At 44.0% G+C, this 11372-nt stretch overlaps 3 protein-coding genes across 3 annotated transcripts; all 3 read left to right on the top strand.

Moving 5' to 3' along the window:
• Positions 1 to 629: 629 nt before the first annotated feature.
• Positions 630 to 1091, top strand: N7473_004251 (uncharacterized protein; the record flags this gene model as incomplete). The annotated part of the gene is made up of 1 exon (XM_057150191.1): positions 630 to 1091. The coding sequence occupies one exon, from the start codon at positions 630 to 632 to the stop codon at positions 1089 to 1091; it is 462 nt and encodes a 153-aa protein (XP_057010301.1).
• Positions 1092 to 3449: 2358 nt separating this feature from the next.
• N7473_004250 (uncharacterized protein) lies at positions 3450 to 4534 on the top strand (the record flags this gene model as incomplete). Its single annotated transcript, XM_057150190.1, has 6 exons — positions 3450 to 3479; positions 3515 to 3577; positions 3611 to 3775; positions 3878 to 4141; positions 4234 to 4269; positions 4358 to 4534. 6 exons carry the CDS (start codon positions 3450 to 3452, stop codon positions 4532 to 4534), a joined length of 735 nt encoding a protein of 244 aa, XP_057010300.1.
• Positions 4535 to 10480: 5946 nt separating this feature from the next.
• N7473_004249 (uncharacterized protein) lies at positions 10481 to 10606 on the top strand (the record flags this gene model as incomplete). Its single annotated transcript, XM_057150189.1, has 1 exon — positions 10481 to 10606. One exon carries the CDS (start codon positions 10481 to 10483, stop codon positions 10604 to 10606), a length of 126 nt encoding a protein of 41 aa, XP_057010299.1.
• Positions 10607 to 11372: the final 766 nt, after the last annotated feature.

The raw sequence follows: 11372 nt of genomic DNA, 5'->3' as shown, positions 1-11372 counted from the left end.
AGGATAAGGTCAATAAGCTCCAAGCTGGAGGAAAGGTCCTCTTGGATAGCGAGAATCTCGATATTGCGAGCGTGATTGCTGTTGCTAGGTATGTATCTGACCGCCGGATCTTCAGAAAAGTGCTAACAAGGAAAAAAAAAAAAAAGGCACCATTCCCAGGCCACTGTTAGTCCCAATAGTAATATTGCCCGGCGCGTTGAGTCTAGGGTAAATTAGCTACAGGAGTATCTCGCCAATAGCTATCAGGTCTACGGTATGTTAGCATAAAGTTACCTTCAATGTATAGTGAATTGATAGAATTCTTAACAGGAGTTACTACGGGATTTAGTGGTAGCGCCGATTCCCGCACTTTGGACTTTCATAGACTGCAAGCTGCTTTGTTGCAGTTAACTCAGACTAGGGTCTTGTCAGAATCTGACTTAGACCCAGCGAAAGCAAACTATGACATCGGTTTCCACAGTATACCTGTATCGTAGGTACGCGCCATAATCGTGGTACGATGTAATCATCTCCTTCGTGGTCATTCCGGTGTTCGGTTCGAGATCATTGCCTACCTGCTTAGACTACTCGACCTCGGGATAACCCCTGTAGTCCCGTTGCGAGGCTTAATCTCTGCCTCGGGAGATTTGATGCCGTTGGCATACATCGCTGGAATCCTGGAAGGTAACCCCGATATCAAGGTTCACTGGGAAAGAGAAAAGAACGGAAAGACAGTTGTCATTAGCGCTGCGGAAGCTCTGGATGTTGCTAGACTTAAGCCGATTGTTTTGGGACCCAAGGAAGGGTTAGGTCTTCTCAATGGTGCTGCTGCGTCCGCAGCAGTAGCAAGCATAGCCATATATAACACCAACCAGCTGGCTATCCTCTGCCAGTCCATTGTAGGTATATCATACGAGGCGCTCCTAAGGAATACAGAGAACTACTATCACTTTGTTGCCGCCATTCGCCCCCACAGCGGCCAGCTCGAAATTACTCGGAACATTCGTCATTTCGTGCGTGGTTCGTCCCTACTAGAGACGTCCGAGACCAAGAATCGCACCTGTACCGGTTTGTTTCAGGACCGTTACGCGCTCCGAGGTGCATCGCAATAGATAGGCCCGGGGCTAGAGGACCTCCTTCTTAGCATTAAGCAGCTAAGCACGGAATTGAACTCTACCCAGGACAATCCAGTGATTGACACACAATCTGGCGAAGTCTATTCGGGATACAACTTCTAAGCTGCTTTAGTGACAACCGCGATAGAAAAGACACGCCTAGCTCTGCAAATGATAGGAAAGATGCTCTTTAGCGTCTTATCCGAGCTAATTAATCCTGATTTAAATCGCGGGCTGCCTTCCAACTTATTAGCAGACAACCCCAATCTTTCATTCACTATAAAGGGTGTCGACATCAACATAGCTGCCTATATATCCGAACTCGCGTTTCTGGCCAATCCAGTCTCATCGCATATGCAATTAGCAGAGATGAATAACTAGCCTATCAATTCACTTGTATTCATTTCGGCAAGATATACTATACAAGCGGTAGAGGTGCTGTCTCTCATAAGTACAGCTCACCTCTATATTGCCTGCCAAGCGCTGGATCTCCGTATTTTGAACGTCACTTTCTAAGATGCCTTAGACAAAGAGATTCGAATTGCTACTCGGGAAGTTCTCAACAAGCTAGCCGAGGAGCCTCTTGTATCCCTCCAAGCTAAGCTGATCAAGACAGCTCGGGATATATAGGTAAACTCCGTAAGAGAAACCCTTCACTTGCGTGCGCAGCTTATCGCGAACGCCATAGCACCTCCCGCAATAGACATACTTAGCCAGTATAGGCCTTCATCGACGCATCATACGGATTCACTTTCAGCAATCAGTGATATGATGGCGCGTGTTAGGTCTAGTTGTATATCTCTATTCGAGAGCATACGCGAAAACGCCTTTTCTGAACCACAGACCGAGAGATACCTTAGGGATAGGGCCAAACTGCTGTATCAATTTGTCCGAAACGAACTCAAAGTACCCTTCTATAGAGGCCTGGTTGAACATCCTACTGTGAAATCTAGATCCGGACTTAATCGTAAGCGCAAAACTATCGGATCCTGGATTTCTATTATCTACGCGGCAATTCGCAGCGGGCAGATTACGGGTTTATTAATAGAAATAGCGAACTGCTTCGAGTGTCGCAATTATAACAGGCAGAAGAACGGGTTGAACGGAAACTATATCACGTGTGACGTGGATACGGTTATCTAGAATAGAGTAAACCTGATTATATCCCTTAAATTGTCTACAATTTATTCTTTGTTCAGCATAAACTCAATTTTCTATTCCTGCCTCTTTTGCTCTTCTATCCGTCTTACTTCGTATTAGTAGGGCCGACAATTCTGTAATCCTCCCACCTATTAGTTTCTTCCTCCTTTCTAATCAGTACCCACGTTAGCGATGCAACCTTTCCAGTGAGAAGAGAAGTTTGGACACCTCACATTATCCCCTTGCCTTTATATCTTCCCTTCAGTATCCTTGTTCGCTAGGTTTGTGTCAGATATATATCTAGGACAGATGGTGACATTAAGCGGCAACGAATCTCCACTACTATTACTACTAGTTGCATAATAGAACGTATCTAATAGATCTGTAGAAAGTATGTCCATCGCAGCTGTCTGCCCTATCAGATCCATAGAACTACTAGCTAGCTATTCATAAATATAACATGATGCGGCCTAACGGAAAATGTGACAAACCATAGTGTGATCAAGGAGAATGTATACCTCTCTCCCCCTTACTTTGTGGTGCAATAATGCGAACAATACGTATTCTCGAATTTGATTTAGAAAGACTCCGGTGTTTACCGATGCTACCAAAGATATATAACAGACGCCCTCAGTATTCTTTTAACTTTGGAAACGCTCTGAGGAGCACACTGCAAATCTCTCTGTTATCCCAAAAATAGACATACCAGACAACAGAGTCTTCACACTAGCGAGCAGTTTCCCGGAACGTGTGGCAGTTCAGGTATTCTTGATTGCAATCGCCTTCTTGGTTCTCTAGAAACATATCTAGCTTCGCAAACTTCTGAATTCCGTTATCTCAACGCCTATCAATGTACTTCACCCAAACAGATTGTATTGGAAACAAGACTAACGGAGCTAGAAGTAGGTCTACCTTTGCTGGAAATACCCGATCCAGTCATCGGACCGATCGGTGGATATACCTACCTGCCCATTTCGGTTCCCGAATAGGCAAGGCAATATAAAGTTTTCTGAGGGTCGGGCGAGGTCTCGAGAATAGGGGAGTGAATTTGGCTATATCTATCGTATCTGGGCAGGGAGTACTCCTGAGGTATACGTGAATATTCTGATAGTGTATAAAGGAAGGTGCTAACAGATTTCAGGGTACTTACTAAGCATGATCAGATACCCGCTGTCTTCAAAGACTCTTATTTGCACATAAAGTCAACGAATTTTGATGCGGGATAGCTATTCGGCGAACTCGTTGGTAAAGCGTTGGGTCTACTTAATAGCGGGGATTAGAATCGTGTGCGAAATATCTTTGCGCTGCTGTTCTATCAGGCCAAGGTAGTCAACTTCCTGCTAGTAATAGAGCGACGGGTGCAGCAATGCCTTTAGGAGCTACACGAGAATCCTAAGATTCACCGCAACGGTACTCTTATCCTAAAGCCTGCGGAGGACCTTCGCCTCGTGTCATTTTGGGTTCTCTGCGATATCCTATACGGAGCTATAAGTCCGGAGATAGAAGCTCAGTTGCTCGAAATTGTTGAAATCCGGGAGAAGGTGTGGGCGGGTATTACCGCTGGGGGTTTAGCCCGCCTATCAATCGGACGTTTCCTGCTAACTCCAACGAAATATACCCTGAGAACTTTTCGGGCTATATAGGCTGGTTTCAATCGTCAGGCCGCCGACCGAGCTCGTAGCTTGTTCGACGGGCTCCTACCAATCTGCGACTTCTTCTCAGCCGTAGACTCTGGCAAGCTCTCTAAGCATAAGATACTGGATACTATAGATGAGATACTCTTCGCAAACCTTGACGTCACTATCGGCAGTCTGTCGTGGGTGCTCGTTTTTTTAGCTACTTACACTAACGTGCAAACGGATTTGCGACGAGAAATTGTGGAGAATAAGTCTCGAGCTTCTCCGGCTGTCTAGGACGAGTATATCTCTCAATCCTCTACACTACTAATGGCTTGTCTTCTGGAATCTGCTCGGCTATAGCCTATCGCATCTTTCTCTAGGGCACAAAGTCCCCCGTCGGACTGTCAGGTGGACTAGTATATTATTCTAGCCGGAACTAATGTCACAGTTAACATTCATGCTTTGAACAACGACGACCAAGCCTAGGGAGATAATCGCTACTAGTTTAATCCACGACGTTTTTTACAAGCAAAGAATCCGTCCGAGTTCCGTTATCGACTTTGGCGCTTTGGATTTGGCCCCCGGCAATGTCTAGGGAAATATCTCGCCGACCTGTTTCTGAAAACCTTGCTTTCGTATATCCTTGAGAATTACTCGATTCAGATGAAGGACTCGTCCTAGCGGTCGATAGACGATTTTAAGGGTAACTCGAATGCGTGGATCAATCTTGCTGCGGAGGACGTTGTGTAGGTAAAGATCACTAACTCGGAGTAAAGATCGATAACAAATCATTCTGGAGTCGACGATTCTTCTGTAACTAATATCCTAAAACTATGCTTCTTATGGGAATTTTCTATGAAATCAGGAAACAAAAAGAGGATCGAGAACAATAACTCTAGGAAAGATGATGATGAGGTATAAAATAAATAGTACTGAAGAGGAAATCTTACTTCTATTCGATTTTTGTTCTCAAATATTTGATAGCAAAAAAAAAGACAAGTATTATTCTATATCTCTAGTTCTATGATTTGGTGATTCCTAAGGCTTGTTTTAGGCCTGTGAAATCATTTGCTCGATATAATCCTTCCTCAGGAATATTTTGGGGGACGTAGTCCTTCCCTAATAAGAATGCCTCTCTCACTTTGGGAAACTCCTCATATGTTGAAGATTGGCAGTTATGTCCGAGGATCTAGGTGGGTCGAGGAGTTTTGATCAAGTTTGGATTTTTCTTGATTGCTTCCTAGTCAGGACGATGCCACGAATCGTGGTTCTCCTTTCCTCCAGATTAGATGATAGTAGCCCGTTGATATCTGCGCTTGATTATTAGCTATCGAGATCATACAGGAGGAAATGTGCTTGATCAAAGGCAACCCTGAGAGCTAAGTCCCTTACCTTATTTTTTCTGCAATTTTGAGCCCGAGAGGCACGTTGTCCTTTATAGCTAACTCCAAAGTGATAGCTAGTACAGCAGTATCTTCTATGGCCTGGCTGGCCCCCTAACCAGCTATAGGGAGATAAGGATGGGCAGTATCACCGGTCAGAATGATGCGACCTAGCGGCGACAGCCAGGTATCTAAGGGGGGTCTTGTGAGAATGGGAAAATTAATCGCCTTCCTAGCTGGCGTATGCTGTATGATAGGGGCAATCTTGTCCCGGCAAGGCCAATCCTGGATTTTGTCTACCACGTGCTGCACGTTGGCCGGAACTGTCTAGGACTCACGAGCGTCGCCGTCGGGATCAGGGTAAGTGAAGATCCATATAATAGCCTTTCCCCGTTTGACGGTACATATAGTGATCTCGCTGTCTTTGCCTACAAAAGCCGATGCCTAATCACTTTTACTAGCGCCTTTAAGGAGCTAATATACTGCAGGGTCTGAGAGGATCTCGCTAACGTTAAAGTAAGCCCGAAAAGCTGCGTAGCCTAAGGACACAGGTACCGGATCGCCGCCTGTCACAAAACCTCTGGCCTTGCTATAGAGGCCGTCGCTAGCAATAACACAGTCTGCGGCCACTTTACTACCATCGACAATTATACCAGCATTAGAATCCGTCTCCCAATAGTCGGTGACTTTAGCATTAAATCGCACCTCGACTCCAATGTCTCTTGCATACTCGTAAAGTATATTCGCCAGGTCGCACCTGTTCAAAAAGTAGCTATCGCCGCGGCGGAATCTAGTTATTTTATTCGTGACAATAAATTTCCTAGCTTAGTCATAGATATCCATAGCTCGAATATAGCTGATTTGAGCTTCAAGTAGCTTATAGACGCGTCCGTTTCCCCACTTAGCCAAAATCCGAGCGGCATTACTTCCAATACCTATACAGTCTCCTGATATAACATAAGCCTAATATTCTTAGACTAATTATAAGTCGGCTCACCTTAAAGGCGTAGTGCTGAAGCCTTTTCGAATACTGTGACTGAATATCCTTTGCGATGACACTCGATAGCGGCGGCTAATCCTCTAATCCTAAGTCCGATAATAATGATATTGATTCCACTTGATCGCGGCTCCGCAATAGCGGCTGGCCCCTGGTTCGATGGAATTGATGGAATTGTTATAATGAATGGTAGTGAAGAGGTTGAGTTAGCAACGAGGGCGCAATAAAAGGAGTAGAAAGAACCCTAGTATAGTGCGTATGATGTATTCCCTTCATTCCATCGGAACGGAAATTGACAAATTAATACAAGGGTTAACGCTAGAAGCCAAATTTTTATGTTCCAATGTATATAATGAGTAGAGACCTACTCCTTGGCCCTTACTTCAAACAGTACAGAGATACAGACATTTCTTCTAAAAGGTCCTGCGGCGGAGCCAGGTCAACGCGTTATCTTTTTCTCTTATCTTACAGCCGGTGCCTCGTTATCAAAACCCGGATGACATTCTTACAGTCACTAGCGAACTCAAAATTTATAGCTAAGGGTACCTGAGATTACCTATCTTGCGCAATGCGCCGTAGTATTAAACAAATATAACCGTAGACATCAGTGAATCCACGTAGTTAGTCCTTTGAAAGTCACGAATCTCGGGTTTAATATTAAGCTATAGTTTAGAAGCCTGCTAACCCTCTGAGGACTTTGTGCTGATTATACATCTGTCACAGTCTATACCTGTTCTCGTTAACTTAGACTTATTTACAGGGTGCGTAGAATTGCAACATTGAACTGGATTGATCGATAGTATAATCTTACGGATCAACGTATATTCTTCAAACTGATTTTCAGTCGCAATTTTTGAAGGACAAAGGTAGATTTGACAAAAGAATAAGAGTCACCGTCTTGCATATACTATACTGTATAAGCCACGTTTTGGCGTAACTATTACAATACCAACAAAGGCCCTTTTAGCAGCCAACCGAGTCTATTATTCTGAACTCTGAACGCTAAAGTTCCCGAAATATATTTAATAACTCCAATCACACACTTCGTTTACCTATCTAGTCCTGACTACGGTCGGAGTCGAAAACAGATTCCCCTTTGTGCATCTGCGAAATTGTTTCTCGGATCCTACTTTGAAATACCCTAATCCTTATTAGGCTAGCGGTAGAACACTTCTTAATATTAAGAATACTATAGAACCCTTGTTTTTACAGGACGAAGGTACCGCGTAAAATATAGTATTCGTACACAGTACATATTTACTAGCGACCTCCCTCTCCCTCCTACGAAGTTGTGGATCTCCTTAGGCTATATACTTTTCTTCTCGCTGTGATTGAGAATCGCGAAAAGGACCCTCGCGATATAGCACCCAGACTTCCTATTCCAAAGCTACACTTTATTCGTGATACGATACAGAGCTAGTCACTAACCACGTCTTAAATAGCTAATACAGCGGAATACAGCGACTGTACAATCAAGAATATTCGCAGGAACTTACGGCTCTTTGGAAGCGTGCAGGCCCCCTCAAATCGAATTAGCCGGAGACGAAGTATAACGCCGATGCTTGAATCGCTTTGCGAATATCTACTCGAAAAGCCCGGTCTTTACCTTAATAAGATAGTCGTGTTTCTATGGGATGAGTTTCATACCTTAGCAACCACTTCTAGTATCAGGAGGGCCCTCGCTTCTAAAGGTTGGTCCAAAAAGACCGCTCGAGAGAGGGCTAAAGAACAAAGTGCCGATCTGCGAGAGTTATATCTTCACAATTTGTCGGACTTTCAGTTATACCACCTAGTTTACGTCGATGAATCTGGATATAATAAATGAATCAGGTTCAGACGGACAGGCTAGTCACCCCTTAGCGTGGCTCCTGTGTAAGTCTCACAATGTCACCGTAACGAGCGGTATCAGATATTGCCTGTATATACCTAAGATGGAATTGTTCTTTCTCGTGTCTTTCGTAGCGCTACGGACGCCACTTTGTTTGAGGACTTTGTCGATGAGCTTCTTCATCATTGTGGAAGATAGCCAGAGCCGAAATCTGTACTAGTCATGGATAATGCGTCGTTCCACTACACTAAGCGGATCGGGCAGCTATGTGCAGCCGCGGGAGTAAAACTGGTTTATCTGCTACCCTATTCGCCTAACCTAAACCCTATTAACGAGTTCTTCGCCGAACTTAAGGGCTTTATCAGACGCAACTAGAGCTACTTCGAAGAAGATCCCGATCGAGGCTTTGACTCTTTTCTCGAATAGTGTATTGATAAGGTTGGTGCAAAAGAAGCAAGTGCTAGAGGCTATTTTCGCCACGCCGGTGTAACGGTAGAAGAAGGGCTGTAATTTCCGTTATTCCAGGTCAAAAATGAACTTCACTAGGCTTAGTTACTTAGTGAATTTAGGGGATTTCTACTAAAAGAACTAGAAATAGAATAGCTCTTGGCCTGTACAGATTTACCGTCGATGAACGTTCGAGCGGTGGGAGAGAAAAGGCTAAGGGATAAATTCTGTGTTCTGCTGTCTTTGACAAGTTCCAAGATGCTTGCTACTGAACGGTTATCTAATATCTGGTTACAGTCGATTGCAAACTCGGCGTCACTAATCTATATCCGTCACTTAATTGTGGGTCTTACTGCTAAGACTTTAGTCTCAAAAAGAGTGCTGTTTAGTTAGGTATGGTGTGTACTGTTTTTCTCCGCTGGCATAGAACCTCCCTGTTGTGATATAAGGCAGTTGCTGCTCAGGAACGAAGCCGCAACATCGGAAATAATTCCTGTCTATCTATACGAAGACCAAGTTGATTTCCAATCAACTTGGACGTTATATTGTATATATAGCCTCTTATATCCCCTCAGAAATAAGGAGAAGTAAGCTTCCTTTTGCATTACAACAAAAAGTAAATTAAATCGTTAGGCGAACTTATTTCACCCGGTCCTGAGGAAAGTACAAATAGATATTTATAAATAAATTCTTAGGCAAATTAATATTATCGCACCAAGGATATTGATTTAGTGGTATAACATTAACATAAAGATAAGGTTGTTAACCTCCCGTTAAGCCGTAGACCCGCAAGATATCCCAAATACGTTAACCCGTCTTCTCTAACATCCAATTCCTCCATATCCCGAAGGACCTTCTCAATATAATCGCCTGCGCCGCTTAGTTTCATAATAAGCGTAATAGCACGATAGACATCGAGTAGCCGGCGGATAGCGGGTCTATTGTCCGATAAGGGCTAAGGAGCAGCGCGAGAGCGACGGGGAATATATACTATAGTTCATCATACCTCACAGGCAATATCACATCTCGCGAAGAATACATTTAGCACGCAATTAATTTGTAATACCCGTGTAGTCCCTCAGAAGCCTATTTGCCTGGTCTCCGCTCCAGCCTCTCGAGAGACCATATATAACGTGATTATGCTGTGTAACTGCATCTGTGGAGTAGCTATACATTTCGATCCATTAGCTACCACACTGCCAAGGTTGCGAAGCCGTGAAGACCAATCCACTCCACATAATACAGGACGTTGCACAAATTATTTGTGAGCTATCTTCGATTGACTTGTAAGTGCAGGGGATCCATTCTGGGTTAACCAAGATCTTGCGTCCCGTCCCCTACTTAGATAATAGTGGAAGTTCAAGCCCGAGGCAAATTATATCTATGTCTATAAATGCCTAGTGAAGATAAAATGAATTTCAGTGTGGCTGGCTAGAGAACCATAGACACCCGCCCCCCACTCTATACACCGCTAGACTACTGGTTAGCTTCTTTACCAACCTTTTCTTCTATTGGTATTTGTTCTAACTTCTAGCATAAACCGATTCCCTCAGTAAATTGGGATATCATAGTAAGTTCAGTGACACACTAGTCCCAATGTTGAAAAGCCAGCACTATTGTAACCATTAAAGAGTTATAGGAGCTCAATCCTAGTATAGTATCGTGTTAGTAGCGGTATAATCTGTAGTACATATCACGCTTCTATCCTTAAGAGGTTTTGCTTATTGTGGAGCATCACTTCGTATATATTGCGTCCTGCATTCGGCTATAGAACTCGTTATGCAGACATTTACGTATGCTTTTTGAGTGGCAACTGTTCGATTAGTTGTTGCTCGCTACTAGTCTTGTCTAGACTCCGTCAGGAGATATAAATGTTTTTGAGGGAAAGACTATATAAACCCCTTCATCTCCCGACTGTCTCTAGTTCATCATTTTCAATCAATCATCAATTCTAAACAAACATCTTATTCATCATGTCAGGAGCTTCCATCGACGCTGGATACATAGAGTCTTCCAACGGTCAAGGCTATGTCTTCAAAGGAGATCGCTATGTCAGCATTAAGGTCATTCCCGGCACAACCATCGACCAGATCATCTAGGGCCCGAAGGCATACGCGGAGTCTTAGAAGTCGCTAGTCCAAGCCGGATTCACTATAGTTGACGCGGTTATCCCAATTCCCGACAACACAGGCTTAATCTGGGTCTTCAGTAGCGTTAAATACGCTCGTATCAATTTCAAAGATAACAAGGTTACCTTCGGCCCTGTACCTCTCACCGGCAATTAGCCCTCGCTTGATAAGGCTGGATTCCCTACTATCGATGCGATCTTACCCACCCCGGGAGAGCCCAACTATACGTACGTCTTCTACAAGGATCAGTATACGCGCGTCACCCTGACTCCCGGCAAGGCTGAAAGCTCTATTGTTTTTAGCCCTACCCCTATTGCTAAGGGTTAGCCGGCCCTTGTCAGCGCAGGAATTCACCGCCTTAATACGGTGATTCCTGCTCCGGGCTTCCTAAATAATGCGTACTTCTTCCTAGGAGATAAGTACGCTCGTCTTACTATTAAGCCGGGTACGGTCCAGGACAAGGTTGTATTTAGACCTACTTCGGTTGTGAGGCACTAGCCTGCTCTTAAGGGTCTCTAATTACGGTAGTATAGACTACTATATTTGAAGGGGCTGAATATTTGAAGGATAACCGCTGTAACATTCGCTGAGTGGTCTTTCCAAGTTGCAAGGCGGGTTTCGGGGACTTTGAAGCCTGATGTTAAGACGCGGTCAGACGAAGAGTTTAGTGTTAATCCAACTTTGACGCTAGCTATAAGCAAAGAAGTATATAAAAGATTGGAATGAATCATAACGT

Source organism: Penicillium subrubescens (genome assembly GCF_028828155.1).
Source record: "Penicillium subrubescens strain IBT 31985 chromosome Unknown utg000003l_segment0_segment0, whole genome shotgun sequence".
In the NCBI taxonomy this organism is placed as follows: Eukaryota; Fungi; Ascomycota; class Eurotiomycetes; order Eurotiales; family Aspergillaceae; genus Penicillium; species Penicillium subrubescens.
This window is presented reverse-complemented; position numbering and strand designations above follow the sequence as displayed.